At 33.9% G+C, this 23,804-nt stretch overlaps 2 protein-coding genes across 2 annotated transcripts in view; both read right to left on the bottom strand.

Annotated features, from left to right (window-relative positions):
• Positions 1–22,653, bottom strand: part of LOC102614804 (BTB/POZ and TAZ domain-containing protein 3) — a 35,549-nt gene extending 12,896 nt beyond the window's left edge. Inside the window, exon 1 of the mRNA XM_052437594.1 lies at positions 22,500–22,653. The gene's annotated coding sequence lies outside the window, so the exon portion shown is untranslated. The remainder of the gene's footprint in view (positions 1–22,499) is intronic.
• LOC102630514 (MDIS1-interacting receptor like kinase 2-like) lies at positions 2,066–5,446 on the bottom strand. The gene is made up of 2 exons (XM_015525341.3): positions 2,710–5,446; positions 2,066–2,516 (listed from the first exon to the last, which is right to left on the bottom strand). Exons 1-2 carry the CDS (start codon positions 5,429–5,431, stop codon positions 2,203–2,205), a joined length of 3,036 nt encoding a protein of 1,011 aa, XP_015380827.2. The 5' UTR covers positions 5,432–5,446; the 3' UTR covers positions 2,066–2,202.
• Positions 22,654–23,804: the final 1,151 nt, after the last annotated feature.

The raw sequence follows: 23,804 nt of genomic DNA, 5'->3' as shown, positions 1-23,804 counted from the left end.
CGCACCCAATGCATGCACCACACCTGTCCTGCATATGGAGAAAAAGCGTGCAATTGTTTTTGTTTGGTAGCTAGCTAACCAATCAGGAGCTGGCTAAGTTGGATCTGTATGTTACAGAATCTGTAACTTAGCCAGCTCCATGAAAAAGATATGATCATCAAGGTTAGTGGGCCCACGTGACGTCTCGTTCATGGGGTCCATGGTTTTTATTTTAAGAGTAATCATATTGGACGGAAAAATTGGATAGAGCACTCAACCAAATAGAATACTGTATGTATAGGTGCTGGTTTACGCTAACATAAATAGAAGACTCTACATATCGGTGCAGATCAATAACCTAACTATAAATTTTTATATAATTTTATTTTATATAAATTAATATGACATAATTAAATTAAATAAAATATTTTTTATTTCACATAATTTATTTTATTATTTTATATTTTTATGATTTTATCTAACAAATAATTTATGCATCAGTTTATACAAAATAAATTTATATAAGAGTTTGTAACTCTATCATCACTATAATTTAGAAACTGAAATGATAGAAAACTTATGTATCTTTATTATTTTTATCAAAATTATCATTTAAAAGTTATATTTATTACAAATTACTAACTTTTACTTTTTTATTATACCTTTATTTTTCACAATAATTGTGATTTAAAGATAACAATACCTTAATACCAAACAAAACTTCATTCACAATTTTTTTGTTAATTCACGTTGGACAAATCTCAACTATTGATTTAGTGCTTAATAGTCCACACAAACTCAGCCGATTTTTATCCAAACTTGTGCAACCAAAGGACGATGTAATTCATAATTAATAAGGATCATTAACTCTGTCGGGTTTTGTAGCAAAATTATGGCCCAGGGGATTTTGGGACATATCTCGCGAGGGTTATGTAGTGTCAAGTGCGTCCAAGCTCTCAAAAACTTCAGGCTAGAAATGGAACGCTGAAAAGTTGAATCTGAAGCCCAGGTTCAATGGCTCTATATCAATGATAGTTTTGAAATTGGGGGCATAGAAGCAGATTTTATTTATTTTTTAGCAAAAACGAAGCTAGTCTTTTGTGGCCATCTGTCAACTAATTTTTCTATTTTGTGTTGAAGACAGACTAATTAACTATGAATTACATCATTCTCTAGTTGCACATTCTGTCAACTAATAACATTATTTTGCTCCGAATTAAGGCCTGCATAAGCATGATGCGTATAATTAACTTGTGCAGCAGAAATGAAGGCAGATATTTAAAATTCAAACAGTAATGATCAACTTGCTCTGAACATCGAACTATGGATCAAGTGGAAGCCGAGGATCCAACATTTCATCAAGCGGCATTGGAAGATGAAGCTGAAACTGCGGAAAAAAAACATCTGATCTCTTGGATGCTTTCCCTTGATCACTTCCAATACTAACACTCCGAAACTGTACACCTCATTTTTATGTGATCTTGATTGTGTAAGCAAGCTCTACAAGGTCAAGGACAAATAAAAAAGAAAAAAAAATGTTTACTTGCTTTTGAAAGATCAATGCGTATAAATTAGTAAGCTTTTATATCTCTATAGAATGTGTTGGATGATAATATTCCTCAAAATGGCAACAAACGAATATTACAAGGCATCGACAACGCCTTTTATCCTGTTCATTCTCTGACTCCAACCCACTTAACCCTTCTGTGGCTGCATTATTGCTCAAGATTATGGCCAAGCTACCCCTTTCAAGAAATTCATAAACTATAATTGAATGTCAGTCATGTTTTACAATGCCCTGATGTCGTATCTCTGTCAAGGCCGCAATTCGTTCAAGGATTCTTTAATTTTGATCAGCCATCCACATTGATCAAATATAGGACATCAACTAATTAACTTTGAGATAACAAAATTAAACATCCAGAAACAAGATTAACTTGGTAGAGGTCGGCACAAGAATCAAATGTAAATTAAGTCATTCAATCGAGATTCACAATCAAACTTTAACCATCAAAGTTGTTATCACAACATTAGCGATTCTACAAAGTATAAGCCATTAGAGCATTCAAGACAATTGGTGAGAGCGATAAGTTCCTTCAAATCGTTTACTCAAAGCTAAGACAAATCATTCAAAAAAAAAAAAAAAAACTAATTATTATTGCTTTATTTGATTTTTGGTTAAATCACTAGGACACCAAGTAAATTAGAAGTATACTTAGAAAATTAAGACTCAGTCAAGGCAGCTGAAATCTGCAATTGTCGACTGACTATCTTCATAGTTGGTCTAGACTTCGGACTCTCATTTAAGCATGAAGACGCAACCTCCACGATTGATCTTAGTTTTTCTTGAACACTGCATGATGGAGCTGGAAGACGCGGGTCAAACATTTCATCAAGTGCTGTATCCGTGTTGAGAGATGAAGATGAAATCGAAGAAAGAAAATCTCTTGGATGTTTCCCTTTGATCACTTCCAACGCTAGCACTCCAAAACTGTACACATCGCATTTCTCTGTGATCTTCATTGTGTAAGCAAGCTCTGCAAGGTCAAGGACCCAAAAAAAAAAATGTTTACTCTGTTTATGAGATAAATGTGCATAAACTAGTAAGCTTTTACAAGTCTGCTGAATGTACTACATAAATTTTTCAACAATATCTAGGTACATTGTTAAGTTACGAAACACATAACATAAAAAAATTACTCAAAATGGTAACAAACGAATACTAAATACCTGGTGCAACGTATCCGTATGTGCCTGCAAATTCAGTCCAGTTGGACGAGTCTGGCTTCAGAAACTTAGCGATTCCAAAGTCTGCAACATGAGCTTCATATTCCAAATCCAGCAACAAGTTCTTACTTGATATGTCTCGATGGACAATCGGAGGAAAGCAGTCATGGTGCAAGTAAGACAGAGCATCAGCTACGCCTTTGATCACATTCATTCTCCGACTCCAACCCAGTTCTTGTGCTGCTGCATCACTGCTCAAGATCGCAGCCAAGCTACCCCTTTCAAGAAATTCATAGACCAAAAAAGAGTGTCGGGCATGTGAGCAAAATCCATAAAACTTCACAATGTTTCGATGTCGTATCTCTGTCAAGGCTTGAACTTCGGTCAAGAATTCTTTTTGATCTGCAATCTGATCACATGGGAGTGGCGAGTGAAATTTCTTAACAGCTACGACTTCCCCAGATGGTAGCTCAGCTCTATAAACACTTCCGTGTCCACCGTTTCCAATGCAATACTCTGCATCAAAATCATTTGTTGCTCTAACAATTTCATCGTACACGAGTTTCCCTTCGAAATTTAATATAGAAAACAATCCCTGAGGGTTCTGGTTGCTACTCTGTCGATCTCCTGAGTCTGACTTCTGCTTTCGAAGAATGAAAATTGCTATCAACGCCATTGAAACAAATAGTGCTCCTAAAACAGGGAACACTAGTGCAAACCACTTGGCTCCAGAATTTTGCTTGTGTGTCGAGAAAACTTTGCATGGTTGCATTCCTTTCACACTTCCACACAATTCCTTATTCCCCTCTAACGCTTCCACTGGGGCATTCCGAAATGCTGTGCTATTTGGAACTGGGCCTTGCAATTGATTATCAGAAATGTCAATGACTGATAGACCGTGCATTCCCTCAAAGCAATTTGGAATCGAACCGGAGAGATTATTGTGGGAGAGATTCAACTTTTCCAAGCTTTTCAAACTGCATATTTGAAATGGTATCTCTCCTCCAAAGAGGTTATGACTTGCATCTAATTCTGAAAGTTGAACTAGCTTCTCCAATTCCTTTGGCAATTCTTGGACAAACTGGTTGTTGCTTAAGCCCAAGTAGTACAATTTCAGCAAGTTGCCGAGACTTTCTGGTACTGAATTGTTGAACTTATTAGCAGAAAAGTCGAGGTATTCAAGTTCAATGAGTGAGCCGATTTCGGTAGGTAGACGCCCTGTCAGTTGATTCCCTCTCAAAATGAGCTTGGTTAGAGAATTTAACTTTCCCAGTTCCTTTGGAATCTCCCCAACTATATGATTCAATGAAAGATCAAGTGCTTGTAGTTGATACGAGTTTCCAATCTCACGCGGTATACCTCCAGTAATGTTATTCATCGAAACATTGAGAGTGCCTAATTTTGGGCATTTCCCCCAATTAAATGAGATTTCACCGTAAAAATTATTGCGGCTGAGATCTATAAAAGTCAAGTTAGGATAAATGCCCAAAGCTTCTGATATATTTCCAGTAAGGTTGTTTCCATTAAAGCGTACTCGGAATAAGCTTGTGCAATTTCTCAAGCTTTTAGGGATTGTTCCTTGGAAATGGTTTTCAGAAACAGTAAAATACTGTAATGCTCCACCTCGACAAACATTGTGCGGTAAATAACTTGTAAAATGATTGAAATCCAATACTAGATAGGTTAACATTGAATTCCCAAGGGAGGGAGGAATGGAACCGGATAGGCTGTTATTAAGGAGGTATAATTCTTTTAGGTTGGTCAAATTACCAACAAATGGCGGAAGAGAACCATAAAGCTTATTTTTGGCTAGAAGTAAAGATGATAAACTTGTTACATTACCTAAGGAATATGGGATGTAACCAGTGAGTTGGTTAATGCTCAACTGTAAGTCAATGAGCTTCAAGTTTCCTAAACTTGACGGAATAGAACCAATGAGTAAATTGTTATAAAGGTACAATCGAGCCAAGTTACTCAAGTTACCAAAAGAAAGAGGAATTGAACCACCAAGTTGATTATCACTCAAATCTAATTCAAAAAGAAATTTCAAGTTTCCAATGTTCATAGGAATAGAACCAGAAAGTGAATTATTACTAATATACAATCGAATGATATTGCTCAAGTTACCCAAAAAAAGAGGAAGCGACCCATTTAAATGGTTAGCGTATAAGAAAAGCTCCTCGATAGAACTTAACTGACAAACTTCTGGTGGAATTGAGCCATCTAATTGATTGAATTGAAAACCAAGGATCTTCAAATGAGTCAGAAGACCAACCTCCGCTGGAATTTTTCCGGAAAACTGATTGGAATCTAAAGAAATGTAGCTGAGTTTCGAAAGGTTACCAATTTGAGATGGGATGGTACCAAACAATCCATTATGACTGAGATCAAGAAGCACAAGTTGAGGAAACGATGAGAATGACAAATCACGAAGCGTACCACTTAATCCCGTATTTCTGAGGCTGATGTTGGTGACTCTTCCAGCGTCATTGCAACAGATTCCATACCAAGCACACGGGCTTATTTTGGACGAAACATTGGTGGTGGCGTTAGTCCAGGAAGGAAGGAGAGATTGGTTATGGCTTTGAAGGCTGGCTTTCCATTTGAGAAGAGCATCAGCTTCTTCATTAGATTCTGAAGAAACAGTTATTAAAAAACTTAACACAAAAAATAGGATCAACAAAACAAGTGAAGGAACTACTGTACTGAGGGTTGGTGACCCCATTGATATTACAAAAACAGAATCAAATAAATAAAGTCAAACCGAAGTGTTATTGAAATTCAAAAGATCTTTTGATGACTCTTAGCTTTTGGAAAACATACAAAGGTGCAGAAAACAAGCATGCTGGACGCCAAATTTATAGAAGCCACACACAAGTGCAATTGAGAGGTCAACAAGTCGATGCGTCAAGTTGGGAAGATTTTTCCAATGTTTCATAAGGTGGAAAAGTTTTCCAAGATTAGAATGTTTTTTACATAGTAGTCTGAATACTATTGCTCTGAAATTATCCAAAAAATGGTTCCTTTGGTTGCAGTTCAGTAAATCAATCACCGTTTGAGCCGTATGTCAGGTTCTTCTACGTTGATATGCAACTTTTAGTCGTCCATCTACTACTTTTTGGTTAGTTATTTTGATTATAAAATAAGAAGCAATCAATTAAAAATATAATATAAAATTAAATGTTTTCTTATTAATTTGTGTTCTAGATTAATTTAATTTATAGTTTAATTTTTTTATTATATTTACTGTTAATATTAACATTTTAACACTAAAGTCCAATGGGTGTACTTGTCCAAATAAAAAAAAACATGTAATTTCTTTCCCTTTAATTTTTTTGTAAAGCCAAACAATAGAAATCAATTTCTCATTACCCCTCCACTCCTCTCCATTTTTTCCCCCTCCTCTCCTACTCTTTCTTAAAACTAAAGACTGGCTGAAGGTACAGTTCTAAACACACACGCACACACCACATCATCGTCATCATCTTCTTCTTCTTTTAAAAGGTGGATATGATAAACGCGAAGATCCGCAAGATGCCCAAAATCAGCCACTGAAGGAGGCTTGTGAAATGATGAAATTACTAACTGTAAAGTATTATTACTATTATAATAATAGTTATTTATAGTATTATTAGATTATCATTATTATTATTATGGTTATTAATATCATTATTTTTCGTTATTATTATTGTTGTTGTTGTTATTTTCATTATTATTATATTTATCATTATCATGATGATGATGATGATGATTATTATTATTATTATTTTAAAATTATTATTATTATTAGAATAATGACAATAACTTAAAATAATATTTTAATTGAGGACAAAAAATGAAATTATGAAATGTGTGTTGGGAAAAATGGTGAATTCAAGGAATGCAAGCTTGATTCTCAATCCCATGCGAATCAAATTTCTTTTCCTTGACTAAAAAATATGTGGATATTACATATTTTATTCCGATTCTCCATTCCATTTTAACAAGTAAAAAATATCAATCATTCCCACTGTGAATTTCGATTTCCCAATTTCACAAGTAAACACACCATAAATTTTAATTTTTAGATTCTCATATTATAACAATTAAAAAAAAAAAAATCCATGCCTAAGGTTGGGGTTGAATTATGAAAATAGAAAAAACATTTTTGGTCTAGATTAATGGACAAATTAATTGACTAAGTAACGTTTATTTGGATCCTAACAGCAACTGATCAAACTTGCTTACTGGGCATTTATCTCCTCAAAACTATGGCGGAGAGAGAATGGAAAGTCTAAATATTTTTTGCCATCAAATATTTTTTTTTTCCATCAAATGTACCTTTTGATTAAGATATTAAAATGGTTGAGACAGAGAGACTTTAAAAGTTGAATTACAATTTCTTTTTATATTCATATCGACCAGTTTCACACAGAGCTAGTTAAGATCACATTTGTGATAATCACGAATCACTCTGCTTCGACACACTTGCCCATCAGCACCTTTTATACCTGACTCGGCTAATAAAGGATGTTATTATTATTATTATTATTATTTGATGAGAAAATGCAAAGGATGTTATGTTAGTTCGTAAAGAAACTCAGAAACTTCATCGTAACGAACTCAAATGCTGAACTTAGAAGTACAAATCTTATATTACATTTAAAAAAAAAGCTATTTTTGATGCTTCTATTAATTGTGATTGATAACGCAAAGCTACTGAGCAGTGGCGGTGCCAGAAATTAAACTTAGCAGGGGCTAAGTATAAATAATATTGTAATTTGAAAAATGTCAATAAATAACAAGTATTAAAAATAAAAATTCATTAATATATTCAATACATTTATAATTGATCTCGACGTGTTTTCATATGTTAAAAACGTTAAAAAATAAACTTATCATCAAGAATACAAAATTAATCTTTTTCTACATGTGTAATAATAATATTACTCAATTATTAATCTCTAATCTAATTTCATAGATAATTTTTCACAAAATTCATAGTTGAAAATGCCTTTTACTACTATAGTTATGACAACAAGTAAATTTAATACTAATGTTATCAATAAACAAATTAATGAACATAATTTATCTTTTTTAGTATCAACTATTTTTCTTGTTAACCTATCAATCTCTTTCAATTTTGAAAATTTGTTATTAGAACCCACCTATGTAATATAAACATTAAATTGAATTTTAAGTGTCATAAGATTTATTGAAGTAAAATCATTTTAATAAACGCAATAAGATAAAATAATTTCTTTTTTTTTTTGTGTGAGGAGAGTTAGCGTGCAACGAATCTCAAAATAACAATATCTTTGTGGGTTGGAAGTTAAAGATAAATACTTAATATTTTGATTATTTGTTTAATTTTAATAGGGAATTTTATAATAAATGAGACAAATATTAAATTAAATTTGTAATTTTGAAAGTTAGGGGGGCTCTAGTCCTAACGTGGCACCGCCTATGCTACTGAGGATTCCTAGACAAAACATGGACTCGCAAAGCGGGTTCTTGTAAATCAAGCTACTTCAAACATTTGGTTTCCATCAAATAAACAGCAGGATGATGTTTTATTTTTTTATCAGTAGCATACTATATTGGAACTTGTATATCTGATTGAAACTTTTCATTAGCGCAGACGTTATTACTTATAAATTATGGCAAAAAAAAAAAGCAGTAAGTTAGCTCATTTTTATACAAATAAAATCACTTCACGTAAAGTTCTCCTTAAATAAACAATATATTTAAAAAGTTGGGAAACAAAGTTTATGTCACTTCTTGATATAAAAATTATTGATTTTACCTTATAAGAGTGTGGCCTCAGGATAAAATGGTGTGGTCCCAGTCTAATTCGAATTTATTCTGTCACTAAATGTTTCATATGTATGAATCAGACTCCCAATAGATATACCCAGATTGTATAATACATACGCCACCAGCGTACAGGACTTTAAAAAAATAAAAAAAAGTCAGAATTCAGAGACTGTAATAAAACTCAACATAAGAGGCTCCATTATTATTGGTGGTTCATAAAATTACGACTGTCATTTTTGAGTTCTCATTAGCAACTGGCCAATTTAAAAGGCAATAGAAAAATTATAATGCTTTGGCGTACAACTATTGCGGACTGCATTAACTTTTGTGGGGCAACTGATGGAGTCAGTCCACACGGTGTTCAATCTAACAAATTCTCAGCACGTTTTCAAGCGTTGATAAGACGGATAAGCTTCCCGTGATTTGCACCATTTTTGTACACTGAACTTGTGTAGACTTTTTGGGATTGACTACATTGACATTAAATCTATTTGCAGAGGTACGTAAGTTCAACTAATTAAGTAATCTAATTTTTGAAGGTATATGCCTGTAAATTGATTCCTTTCCCCTTAAAAAATGAGTTCCGTTAGATTAATTAACTTTCAAAGTATGTTTTTATGTACCGAATATTGGCTAAAATATAGACCGTTTTCACTTTGACTATGAACTACATAACACACCGTTCGTCCGTGCCCAAAGTCTAAATGGTTAAAGGCTAAAGATTATGGTTTTAATTTCAGGAAAAATCATTGGAGTTATTAGGAGGAATCCACGAGTAGCTTTTTCCACACGAGCCAAAATTATATAGAATCCAGATTAGCAATTGAGAGGTGTATGAGTCGATGCTTGATCAAGTAGGGAAGAGTTTTCCCCATTGCTTAAGGCAAAAGTCTTAAAAGACATCTACAATTTTAAAATTACCCAAACAAAACGTTCACTTGCTGCAAGCAATTCTGTCAAAATAATCTTTGTATTGATAGCCACTCCCCTTCCAACTACAATTAAAGTCCATGGCAAGTCGTCCCACAAAATAGGATAAACATTTGTGATCAAAATTAATGGAAAGACTTGACTAATTAACGTATCTTTGGATCCAATCATTGATTGTTCAAACTTTTGTTCACTGGGCATTTGCTTCCCCGAAAATTACGCCAGAGAGAGGATGGAAATTCTAAATATTTTGGGGTTGGCTTATCCATACCCTTCTTTTTTGTCATCAAATTAATGTGCATTGATTAAGATATTAAAATGAGTGAGACAGAGAGACTTTAAATGTTGAATTATAATTTCTATTCACCTTCGTATCGACCAATTTAATAGACGAGACTGTATTGAATTTGTCGGGACTAGCTAGCTTTCCTATTTACTAACATTGTTACCATAATTTTGATTTGCACCTTGTAACAGTTTCATCCTATTGAATGCTTGTAATTAATATTGGAAGAATGGATATAACACTTCGAGCTTAATTTTCAAATTAATTTACTTATCTGTAATCAAGTAATGATGAATTAAGCATAGAGCAAAGAATAAACATACTTTGGTAATAAATCCATGCTTAATTTTAAACTATAAAATTTGCAAACAATCATTTCAAATCTCAATACTGTCATAATAATTTCCTTGGAAAAAAGAAATGACAAATATGCAGTAATCTTCATTGTGTGAGCAAGTTCTGCAAGGTGAAAGACAAATATGATCAACGGATTTCGGAAGAGAGTATTATTTATACAGAGTATTAACAAGATTACAAACATTATCTTGCACTCAGAGCTAGCAAAGATCACTGGTGTGATAATCTCAAATCACTCTGCCCATCAGCACCTTAATTTTATACTTGACTCAGCTAATAAAGGATGCTATTTTACTTGATTACGAAACTCAGAAACTTCATCATAACGAACTGAAATGCTGAATTTAGTAAGTACAAATTTTTATTACATCAAAACAAATTTTCTTTTTGATGCTTATATTAATTATTACAACGCATGGCTACTGAGGCTACCTAGGCAAAACATGGGCTCGCCGATCGGGTTCTTGTAAATCAAGTCACTTTGAACATTTGGTTTCCATCAAATAAACAGTAAGATGACGTTTTATTTTTTTTTCAATTTTTTTGTTTTTATCACTGGCATACTATGTTGGAACTCGAATATGTAAGTGAAAATTTTCGTTAGTTCAGACGTCATTACTTAAAAATTTTAGCCCGAAAAAAAAAACAGTAAGTTAGCTCAGTTTTATATAAATTAAATCACTTCATGTAAAGTTCTCTTTAAATTAATAATATAAGTAAAAAGTTGGGATACAAGTTCTATGTCACTCATGATATAAAAAATTATTGATTTTACATTGTAAGAGTGTGGGCTCAGGATAAAAAATTATGGTCCCAAGATAAGTTATTGTCAATGATCCTTGCACCACCAAAAAGAGAACAGAATTAATTTTTATAAAAAATCACAGTCTAACTCTTTAAATTTATTCTGTCACTAAATGCTTTATATGTATGATCAGAGACTGTAATAAAACTCAACATAAGAACCTCCATTATCATTGATGGCTGACAGTGAAGATCTAATGCTCAATGTTTTTCCGGGAAGATTCTTCAATTCTCTCTCTCTCTCTCTTTTTTTATTTATTTATATAATGCAAGGACATGAAAAGCATATCGGAAATATAATAAAAAAATATATGTGATTGTTAATACTTATTTCTTTTCTATGTGAACTGAACCAAGTGCGGTAGATGGAAGTCATTTGCACACATAATAAACCAAAATGTGAAATGGGACAATTGGAAAATGAGATTTCCGAATTCCACTCCGATGCTTAAGTTAGCAAAGATGTAGAACTGTTGTAAAGGTATCGACTTTGTTTTGAATTATTATTTTTTTTTCCTTGCTCTCCTATCGTTTCCTCCTCATATACCTTTTGTATTTTGAAGGGGTGGAGTGTTTCTAGGGGTATGGGGATCGTGCCCACAAGCTTTTTCTAAACAACCATTTGAGAGGCGTATGAGTCAAAGCCTGATCAAGTAGGGAAGAGTTTTCCCCCATTGCTTAAGGCAAAAATTTTCAAAGACATCTACGATATTAAAATTATCCAAACAAAAGGTTCACTTGTTGCATGCGGTTCTGTTAAAAAAATCTTTGTATTGATAGCTATTCTCCTTCGAACTACAATTAAAGTCCATGGAAAGTCGTCCCAGAACATAGAATAAACATTTGTGACCAAGATTAATGGACGAATTGACTAATTAACGTTTCTTTCGATCCTAACGGATCAAATTAACTTGTTTGCTGGGCATTTTGTCTCCCCGAACATTATGCCAGAGAAAGAGCGGAAAGACTAAATATTTTGGGGTTGGCTTTTCCAATACCCTTCTTTTTTTGTCATCAAATGTACATACTTTGTTTAAGTTATCAAAATGTTCGAGACAAATTAAAGAGACTTTAAAAGTTGAATTACAATATCTTTTCATATTCATATCAACCAGCTTAACAAACAAAACTAAGTTTTATTTCTCGATCCTAGCCAGATTTCCGGTATACTAACATTGTGACCGTAATTCTAATTTGGACCATGTAACAATTTGATCATATTCATTTAGAGGGAATGCTTATAATTAACATTAAAAAAATGGATACAACACTTTGAGCATAATTTGCTTATTTGAGAGAAAGTCATGCAGAATTAAGCGTTGTTTGCGGCTGATTTTGGGTCAATGAATAAAAAACCACAAAACCAACCCAAGAGCAATAAATTTATATTTTTGTCGGGGAGCGGGGTACCTCGCTTGTTCGGCACGTGCGGGCTGTTTAGGCTTTTTGTGGAGTGAATGAGGATTGAGATGACGGTGGATATGGAGGGGGTCTGACTTCAGGTGTGGAGGGCTGGTGAAACTCGCCTTAAACCTGCGAAACAACCAAAAAAGAGGTCAGAGGTGGAGCCGGGGGTGGCCGGCGACCACACTCCAACGCTCAAGTCAGAGTTGGGTTATCTCAGATTAGAGAGCTTGAAAGCTCTCGGTAATGGAGATTTTGAGGTTGAAGAAACCTTAGTTTTTTGTGGTGAGTGTGTTTACTTACCCCAGGTGCACCTGAGGAGGCCGCTGTTGTCTGGGAAGCTCTTTTGGCGTTCAACTTGTACCGGAGATCTTCATGGGCTTTTTGTTTGCGTTTGGTACCCTGGCTACTACGGGAATAACAAGAGGCAGTGGAGCGTTCTTCCCGGGAGCCGGCGGCTTGAAACTTTGAACGGGTGCCCGATGACCCATGCTTTGGTCTACTTCCCTCCGGTATTTCAGATCTTGGTATGATCTGTTTCTCACCGCGTGGAGGCGGGATATCTTGAGTTACCGGAGAAGTGGCTGCTTCGGGTACTCGAGATCCTACTGCTCTGAGAATCGCATGAGCTAAATCCTCAAAGTGTTTATGAGTAACGGGCTCCTCGTCGGGTTGAATACCAGCTGATTGCTTAACTGATTTTCCTTTCTCTAAGCGGGATGCCCTCCTTGTCGAGTCACCCCTCTCATCACCGCCGTGGTCCTCTGTTCCATCATGACCTAGCATTTGGTTATCAGCGGGTACGTCGGGTGCCATGGCTGTGCAAGCACACGTACCAACAAGCTTAGCACCGTGTGGAAGCTTTTTGCTCGTGTCCCCACAGACGGCGCCAATTGTTTGCGGCTGATTTTGGGTCAATGAATAAAAAACCACAAAACCAACCCAAGAGCAATAAATTTATATTTTTGTCGGGGAGCGGGGTACCTCGCTTGTTCGGCACATGCGGGCTGTTAAGGCTTTTTGTGGAGTGAATGAGGATTGAGATGACGGTGGATATGGAGGGGGTCTGACTTCAAGTGTGGAGGGCTGGTGAAACTCGCCTTAAACCTGTGAAACAACCAAAAAAGAGGTCAGAGGTGGAGCCGGGGGTGGCCGGCGACCACACTCCGACGCTCAAGTCAGAGTTGGGTTATCTCAGGTTAGAGAGCTTGCAAGCTCTCGGTAATGGAGATTTTGAGGTTGAAGAAACCCTAGTTTTTTGTGGTGAGTGTGTTTACTTACTTGATAAAAATCAAACCTGAGTATTTATATGGCGTACCCCGGTCGCCTTGCCACCTGGCGCTATTTTAGTGGCGTTCCCTGCTGTCATGTCAGGAATATTCTTATTTTCATGCGTATGGCAGCTTAGACGTTTCAAAAATATCAGTGGAGAGCACGTTTGTGGCGTATTCACGTGCTGGGCGTAGTGGAGTGGTCCCGCGTACCTCTGCAATTCCGTTGTAATTTTGCAGGTGTAGCAGGAAAAGCTGGTGGTCTCAACTGTCACAATATCACACTTTTGGCGGATTCGCTGGCGTGACAGGCGGCTGTCTCCTCTTTTGCGGCACAAGATTTCCTTATTTTTCGACACGTATCAAATGGATCTTTTTGAGATTCGGGGCCCACATATCCCTTCACATATTTACGAAGATTTTTATATCCTTTCATGGTGTACCCGAGGTACCCCCGGAGTCCTTAGGGTAGCCGAGGTACCTAGAGTACCCGAGATACCCGAGACAAATTAATCTCTTACATATCGACACGTGGCGCTTCATCATTGGTCTCGTATTTCCTTCCCAAACAAGCGTAAAAAGCAAAGAATAAATTTATACTTTGACAATAAAATCATGCTCAAGACTATAAAACTTTTAGTAACTACCCTGAAGGAAAAAGGAAGGCAAATATTCAGTATGTTTAAGCAAGCTCTGAAAGGTGAATGAAAAATTTGATTAATCGATTTCAGAAGAGAGTACAGTTATATATAGAGAGTATTAACAAGATTACAAGGATGATCTTTTCACTCCGAGCTAGTAAAGATCACTGGTGTGATAATCACAAATCACTCTGCTTTGACACACCTGCCCATCAGCACCTTTTATACTTGACTCCGCCAATAAAGGATGTTATCTAGGTGATTAAGAAACTCAGAAACTTCATCATAACGAACTCAAATGCTGAATTTAAAAGAACGCACAAATCTTTGTTACATCAAGCTATTTTTTATGCTTCTATGAATTGTGGTACCGCAAGCCGACTGAGGCTTCCTAGAGAAACCATGGACTCGCGAACCGGGTTCTTGTAAATTAATCAAGCCACTTTAAACGTTTCCTTTCTATCAATTGTAGCCAGGTTGCCTTGATCAATTTTCTAGGACTTCTCCAATGTACTGTAGAACTCGAGCACGTTAGAAAAAAAAGGATTTGTAACCCTTAGTTTATTAGACTTTTAAAGATCTAATGACAAATGATATATCAAAATATGAGTGGTCTAGATTGAGTTTTTCTCATACTTAATGCCACAATTAATTGTTTATATTTTCGTTTACATCCTAACTCTACCAAAATTGTTCATCCTTCACTAAATTTCTTATTAATTCCTTTCATTTATTTATAGACAAACCTAAAATTCTTAATAAACGTTAAAAATATGAATTGTTAGTTAATGATTAAAAACGGTCAGAGAACTTATCTGGAAAATACTAATCATTAGTTATTACAACAAGAACTACATTTTAAGAGGAAGAGATCACCTAGTATGGAAGTCGCAATAGCCTACACAATTGTCAACCACTGCTACATGAGACTAAATAAATCAAACGAACTTGAAGCTGAAAAACAAGGAGGATTCCCACATGAAATAAATAATAAAAATATACATCTAAATTACAAGATATTTAAATGTATTATTATTTGTAATACATTCTTTTATTATTGCCAATAACATATTTTATATTATTAACAAAAAAAAATTTGGTACTGCTTATTATTTGAATCAATGTAAATGGAAGTTAATTAAATATAAATAAAAATTTCTATAATTTTTTAATTTATGTAATATATGTATCATTAAATAATTCAATTAGAATAAGTTGTTTTACCTATAATATTGTTATCTTAGTAATAATTAATTTAATTTGTCTCTAGGCCCTGACTGAATAGTATCATGGGGAGGTAAAGGATAAAAAATAATTTTGATTTTGTCCCACCCTCAACCTTTTTTTTTTTTAATAATTTTAATTAATTAGTTAAATTATTGATTGCTTTTCCCAACTTATCCTGTTGGAGGTACGGTTCCAATAGATATGTTTTTCTCTATTTATCCCTCTCCCAGTATATAAAACCTTGCCAAATATAGGATAAGCTTTGGATTGGGAAAAAAGGGTCCATGTTCATGCCATAGTAAGCGTTATAATTCATATCAAAGTTTTTCTTTTAAGGTAAAGTTATCAAATTATTAAAAAAATTAATTTAGTTTATTATTATGAAATAAATTTAATTAATTAGTACGTGTTAGATTTCATCCCCGGGTTTTTCAATGATAAGTAAAAATTCTAATACAAACACGTATAAAATAGAATCAACAAAACAGTAAAAGATACTCTATTCAAGGTTCGTGACACCATTGATATTATAAAAACACAAGATCAATTACGCAGAAAGGAAACAAAATAATTAAGGTAATACAAAAGTTGATTGAAATTGAAAAGGTTATCAAACACTCATATATAATTTAACGACGTTGCAGAAAACAATTACAGCGGAAGCAAAAGAGCAATTGAGAAGTGAAGGAGTCAATGTCTGTGTTACCCCGGTGATCTAAACTCCAGAGAACTAATCTGGTAGACACCATCGCTCATCTTATGGACACGTGGGCCTTGAATCTTTGCTTTATATAAACACTGAGATCCAAACAGGAGAAAAGGAAAAAAAGTTGTGACTTGTGAGATACAATCCAAAAAAGTTTATCAAATTTTGACTCCTTCTAACCCGTATCTTATCTACTACTCCTCTCTCCTTTCATTTTGACGCTCGGCATGTCCTCTGGCCACTTTATATTTGAATGATAAGTAAATTATTTAGAAAGCTGTGATATAAAATTTTATCCCAATTAATGACTAGCCTTGGAATTTGATATTTCTAAGCGGTATAATGATCAAAGCAAGATTTTCTATCCAAAATTAAGCAACTAGATTAGGATGTAATTCATTATTTATAAGGGTCAATAATTCCATTGGCTTTTGTATCAAAATTATGGCTATAAGTAGATTTTGGAACATATCTGGCCGCGGGAGTGTCAAGTTTGTCCGTACGGAGTTAATTTATTTTCTGGCTGTGTATCTGTCAACTGGAATTGGGCCCTGTAATTCAATGTGGGAGATGCATAAACCAATGACAAGCCATGCATTTCTTCAAAATGACTTAGAATTGAACCTGAGGTTATTTTGGGAGAGATTTAACATCTCCAAGCTTTCCATACTGCAAATTAGAAATATTTATGTAATAAATGCCGTTGTTTCTGTTTCGCACACCTGATGAGAAGTAATACCAAATTCACAAATTAAAGGAAACACACACACACACACACGCACACATATGTATAAATTTGGTACCAAAAATATCAAATTTCTCCGGCCAACAAATGAACTTGCCTAACTACCAGCACGCGAATCAGCGAATGGTTGAAATTAATCGCATCATAAAAGTGGGCTGCTAAGAAGTAGATATTTTCGCTTACTTTGCAGTACGGTGAATGGTCAAACACGGTCAGAGGACTTATTTGAAAAATAGTACTAATGATTTCTGGCTTACTTGATTTTTCCTTAAACCACAAGGACTGCATTAATTGTAAATTATCCTTAATTTTTTTTTCCCAATCTATTCCTTTCTTTTAACATTAACAATAACTATGAATTGTCCATTATTTAATCCAGTTGTGAACACTTTTCAAGTTTACATTCGAGTGGTTCACCTCTTTGTACATGCGCAAGAAATTATTTTTTAATTATTACTATGCTGAGGTTATGGCACTTGTTTTAGTGATTGATTCTGACCCTTCAATGGCAGTTCACCTTCAATTTTAGTCTCCAACCCCTTTGGATTATTCGTAATTATTTAGCTTAATTGTCATTATATTTTGTCGAAAATGAGCTAATATCACCTCTTGCAGATGCTTTACCTTTTCTTTCACTTGTGGTCTTCGCCTCTCTTAGAAGCTTTGCCTTTTCTTTCTAGAGATGCTAATGGCTTTTCAGACGATTGTTTCTGTTAACTTTTGGTTCCTTACTTTTCCTGCTTCCTGCGTGAAGCTTTTCAATATTTTAGTTTCTTGTATTGAATGAGCCGTAAAACTCATTTTGTCCCCCGCTAAAAGTTCTTCTCGTTTATCGCGGTTTTAATCAAGTAAAAATGAAAAAGTCAGTCGTTTTTTAGCCCAAAAATTTTGGTTACGAAACTCTTCAACATACATATGCCCCATTCCATCTCCTCACATGTGCTCACCACATGTGATGGAACAGGCAAGCTATTTTTATTCTGCTTGTCTCTTCCTATCTTGCCCTTACACTTGGTAACGTTAACAGTTGGCTAATTCGAGGAAGCCAATCCCTCCAAGATGTAACACAAGTATTTCTTTGATAAAATGATTCATGCCTTCATTATTCAACAATGGCTTATTTATACAAGCCAGACAAAACAGAAACAGGAATGAAACAAAATAATCTCAACAAATCAAGAACTGGATACTTAATTGACAAACTAAGTTGATAATATCTCAACTAACTTAGACTTATTCAACTTTACTACTACTTTAGACTTATTCAATTGGACCGAACATGACCATTAACTCAATAAGCATATCATATGATCTAACATTACTACAAACTGTCATGTTTTTAATTGATAATTTACCTTATCATCATCTCACTGTCACATGGTGAATTGTGTAAAGACCATGTATATATTACACTGGTGATAAACTCTATATCTCTACTTTATAAGTATAGCGTCACATTTTAGTCATCCAAATCTTTGCTTTTGTATAAACACTGAGATCCAACCGAGAAAAAAAAATGTTGTTAGATACAATCCCAAAAGGTTTTATCAAATGTTGACTCGTTCTGACCCATATCTTATCCATCTATAGCTACCCTTCTCTCTCCTTTTCCTTTTATACTTCAAATGGCCTCTTGCTACTTTAATTATATTTCAATGATAAGTACTTCTATTTACGAAGTTGAGATGTAATTAAAATTTTGTCCCAATTAATGACAAGCCTTAGAGTTTGATATTTCCAATCGGAATGATGATCAAAGCAAGATTTTTTTAATCCAAAATAATGCAAGTAGATTAGGATGTAATTCATAATTTATAAGGATCATTAATTCTATGGCTTTTGTAGCAAAACTATGGCGATAATGAGATTTTTGACCATATCTCCCGAAGCTTTAGGCGAGAGATGGAACTAATGGCTCTATATCAATGATAGTTTCGAAATTGGGGCATGGAAGCAGTTGGTTTACAGAGGCCGTACAAACAGATTATTTCTTATTTCTTTTCTTTCTTTTTTTTTGGACAGAAACGTAGCTAGTCTTTTGTGGCCATCTGCGAACTAATTTTTTATATTTTGTGTTGTGTGTCTTCAACTAACATTCTTTTGTTCCGAATTGAGACCTACATAGCATGATGTGTACGATTAGCTTGTGCAACAATGAGTAATGAAGGCAAATATTTAAAACTCAAATAATAATGACTAGTCTAGCAAAAACCAATAGATATAGCAGAGCAGCTACTCGTGCATGTTCATGTTGGAAGATGAAGACGCAACTGAGGAAAGAAAACCTCTTGGATCCCCTTGATCACTTCCAGTGTAGCACTCCGAAACTGTACAGGTCGGGTTGTTCTGTGATCTTCATTGTGTAGGCAAGCTCCGCAAAGTCAACTGAAAAAAAGAAGAAGAAAGAAACATGGTTTACTCTGTTTCATAAGTCAACGGAATGTGTTACATAATGATATTCCTCAAAATGGAATCAAAAGAATATTACATACGTGGAGCAACAATGACAAATCCATACGTGCTTGCGCATACAGTCCAATTCCAAAGGCTGGATCTGAAAAGTGAGCTGCATATTCCAAATACAACAACACATCCTTGCTTGATATGCCTCGATGGACAATCGGTGGAAGGAAATCGTGGAGCAAATATTATCACATTCATTCTCTGACTCCAACCGAATAAATTCTTTTGATGTTGCATTACTGCTCAAGATTGTCATTGTTAATCCTGAGCTTCATTGTACAGACTTTATTTGGTGATCTTTACCTCATGTAGATGCTTTACCTTTTCTTTCACTTGTGGTCTTGACCTCTTGCATAAGCTTCAGTTTTTCTTTCTAGAGATGCTAATTATTTATGTTAACTTTTGGTTCGCTACTTTTCTTGCTCTCTGCGTGGAGCTTCTCAATTTTTTTTATTTCTTTTATTTAATTAAGGTAAAACTCATTTTGTCTCCCATAAGCTGATCTGTTGCGTTTTTTTATTTCTTTTTGATTTTTTAGTCTTTGCTTAGCATCACTTATCTAATGACCATAAGTATTTATTTAATCTCATAATCTCTTTTAAAATTTATTATTATTGTTAGTTAATTTTTTAATAGAATTTTTTATGATTAAATGAGTTATTTTACCATTACAAACAAAAGCTCAAATTTTGGATTTTTGACAGTAAAGGTTGATAAGCTTTTTAAAATGTTAAAATTTTAAAACTATCATTTACTTATTTGACAATCTTATTTCATTTCTTTCACAACATAATTTTAAAAGAAATAAAAAATATTGTTAACAATCAAATAATTAATTCTTTTTTATTTAAAAATTTTACTTGTAAAAGCTCAACTAATAAAGCTATAGTAAAATAAGCTCTATTTAAAAAATTATACTAAGGCTCGTACACTAAAAGCTTTTCTTGTATTGTCATGAATTTAATCAACTGAAAAGAAAAAAGTTTGTTGGTTTTGAGCTACAACATTTTAGTTACAAAACTCTTCAACATATCCCCCATTCCAACTCGTCAAATGTGTTCATCACTGCTCCGTATGCCCTTCAAACTAAAATATATTTAAAATCAAAACTCTGATTGGACGTAGTCTTTTATATATACAGAGATGGATGTCATTAAACCTCTAAGGAATGAGCAAACTTTATTTTATTTATAAATGAAAGAGTACACCATATACCAAGCATATATGGATGACGTAATAACCAACGCCTCACGATTCTTGAAAACTAGAACAAACTAACTACAGTACATGAGAAAAATAAACCAAGCAATTTTGATATATCTGGGACCCCTTTTTCAATCATCAACACCCATAATAATTCATTTTCAAGGAATCTAGGACCCAATAAATCAGTAACATGCAAATCCTCCGAAAACCATATTGATCGTTTTAAGCACAATGAGAATATAGCAACATTCTTTCAACATACCAGGAGGAATAGAGAAAACGAACGAATGCATAGACAGCTTCATGAGGCATCCCAGGAATTTTGATATATCTGAAACCATTCTTTGCTTTTGATTGCTGCAGAATATTCCCCAGCACAGGTTAGATGGTCCCAGGATTTCTTCTATCCATTTATAAACAGAGTAATTCCAAACACTGTATATTTGTGTTGAATAGATGCCAACTCTTCAGCCAGGTTCTAAAATTGCTAACTTAGCCACTGGACCATCTATTTAACATCCATAACATCTCCGAAGTGAAATTACTTTACAGTACTAAAGCAATTGTCATTGAGAAAACCCGGGGTAGCTCTACTTTAACAGAGAAGGCAAAGTTCAATTAACTCACCAGTATACTGGAATGAGCTTGAATACAGGATTCGTCCTTGGTGATAATATAGACATCTGCACCATTTCCTTCCTTGAAAAGCTTATCCCATACATCCTTTGTTTCCTTTGGAACAAAACTACAATGTAAAAATCTATTGGGATATTTGTTTTTTGTACAGGGTTTAATAGGGAGAGGGGGTGGCTTGGGTATACTACAGTTATAGGGTACAGAAGAGGTGGGAACTTCCAGCACATGTAAAATATCGGCTGCATTCCCCTCCTCCACGCGTATATTAAACGACCCACAGAAGGATTCACCAGCGGCACAAAGCCAGGGAGACTCAATATCTGGCGAAGCCATCAGCTACGGAAGTATCTGAATATTCAAATAAGAAAGTGAACATCAGTCACGAACCCGTTATACGAAAGAGCACTAATCAATCAAGAACTTGTATAATGTTTGCTCTTTAACTAACATATAATAAGCAATCAAGAGTGGAAGTAACAAAAAACATCTAAATGCAACAATCAACAGTTGATATGCTATAAACTAATCCAAATATATAACTACATGGTTCAAAAGGAATCTGAAGGTTGCATCAAAGTTATTATATGAATAAACAAACAAGAATAGAATCAATACCATTCCCAAAGCTATTTGCTGAATCATACTGTTCGTGGGATTAAAATATTTCTACAAAGGAATCTTACAAAATCCAGCAATCAAACACACGTATTCACTTCAAAATTCGTGTTCATCAGTTCAAGTAACAAAAATATTTGGTCAAATGGACCATGCCATAAAATTAAAATCTAACGTGTACCCAGATCAGAGATCACCACATACATGAATCTAAACATCAATGAAAGTGTACACACCAGCTCATTCACATGCAAAAAGCTTTAAACTTTACAATACCACATTCATTAAAGCCACTGCACTACACGTGTGCAATAAATATTGAAACATCAGAAGTCTCAAACCATATTTAAAAAATAATAAATCCACAAATAAATAAATTAGTCTAATTATATGTTAAAATAATATAAAGCTGTAACCAAAGTCGTGCTTAGCTCCACAGAAAAATATAAAAAAACTTTAAACAAAAGTAGCAAATCCGGATACAAAGTTAAGAAAAAAATGAAGTGAAAATTGTATCAATCTTCAGCTAAAAAAAGAATTTTAATCGTATCGATTAGGTGAGCTTTAATTTTCAAGGAAGGTAAAACGAAATCTTGAAGCAAAAGCGTTGACTGAAAAAACTGAAAAAAATTGAAGCTTTAGTACATGGTCATAGTCGATCAAAATTAAGAAGCGGCAAAAAGCTGGAGGAGATATTTGTAGTTACCTTTTTGATTGATTTATTTCAATAAAATTATTATTATTAATGTTAAAAGAATGAATTTTTGAATTGAGATGAAACGAAGGAATGTGGGGAAAAGGAGAGGGTGTGAGGAAGGAGTGAGAATGAAACGGTGACGTTTTTGTGGGCGTAGTGGGGGAAACAGGTGGCGAGCTAAGGAAGAGGAACAAAAACAGGAGGGAAATGGAAGGCACGCACGAGTCCTTTATATTTATTTTATTCATTGGGAAACTGGGAACGGTGAGTTTCAGCACAGTTGTCGCTTTTTTTTTGTTTTTTTTGGGTTTTTATTTGCTTTTAAAAAAATTCTTTAATATATAGAAAAAAAATACCGTAGTTTTGATGGTGAAATTGATATGACATTTTGTTAAGCATTTATCGTATCGTGATAAATTGAATGAACGTATTTCTTTTTTTTTTTGTTTTGCGTTTTTCGGTGGGTTTCGTGTGGACTTGCCTGCTTACGTGTCGTTTTGTAATTAATTCGGAATATTATTACCTTTTTGTAAGATTTTGCTTTTGGATACGAATAATTGAAAATAGAGTACGATTTTTGCAGGTAATTATTTTTCTGAATAATAGACTTCATTTATTTACAAATAACCTATAAAAAATAACAAGATAATTAGCTGGGATCTAGCCAAACATAAAAATCAAAGCAACAGAATACAAATTTAGTTAAAACATCTACCATTTGATTACAAATCTGAAAGATATGGCCAATCAAAAATTTTATTTTGGTCGTAATAATTATTGAACATCATAACTCTATATGAGTACTATGTCATTCCAAGACTAACTGAACTACACGTAAATTTTCCTTTTATTTGAATTCAATGTTTTTGTTATCGAATTTATACAATTTTATTAAGTGTTAACATTGGATCTTTATGTAATAACTTAAATATTTATGAGTATTTAGCAAAAAAAGAATGTTATGACCGATTCATTAGAAATTTAAAGTCAATTTGTAGATGTAATGTTAACTAAGAACAGCTCTTTCTCTAAGTAACTTAGGCAATGAGCTCCACTAAATATAAAGGCCCCAAATTTCTCTCTAACATTATAGCTATAAAATTATTCATTTATATTTAATAACAATTTTAATCCTACAAAATTGTCATAAATAAATTATCAAATCCCTACAAAATCTCTTTTTAACGTTATAATGACAATTTTAATCTTATTTATTCATACAAAATCTCTATTTAACGTTATTTTATTTATACCTCTATAGAAGCCACACATTTGTTGTTATCCATTAATATTTTTATCAATTAAAAAAAAAGC

Source organism: Citrus sinensis, chromosome 3 (genome assembly GCF_022201045.2).
Source record: "Citrus sinensis cultivar Valencia sweet orange chromosome 3, DVS_A1.0, whole genome shotgun sequence".
Classification (NCBI taxonomy): domain Eukaryota; kingdom Viridiplantae; phylum Streptophyta; class Magnoliopsida; order Sapindales; family Rutaceae; genus Citrus; species Citrus sinensis.
Note: the sequence above shows the minus strand (reverse complement) of the source record. Positions and strands in the feature narration are given on the sequence as shown.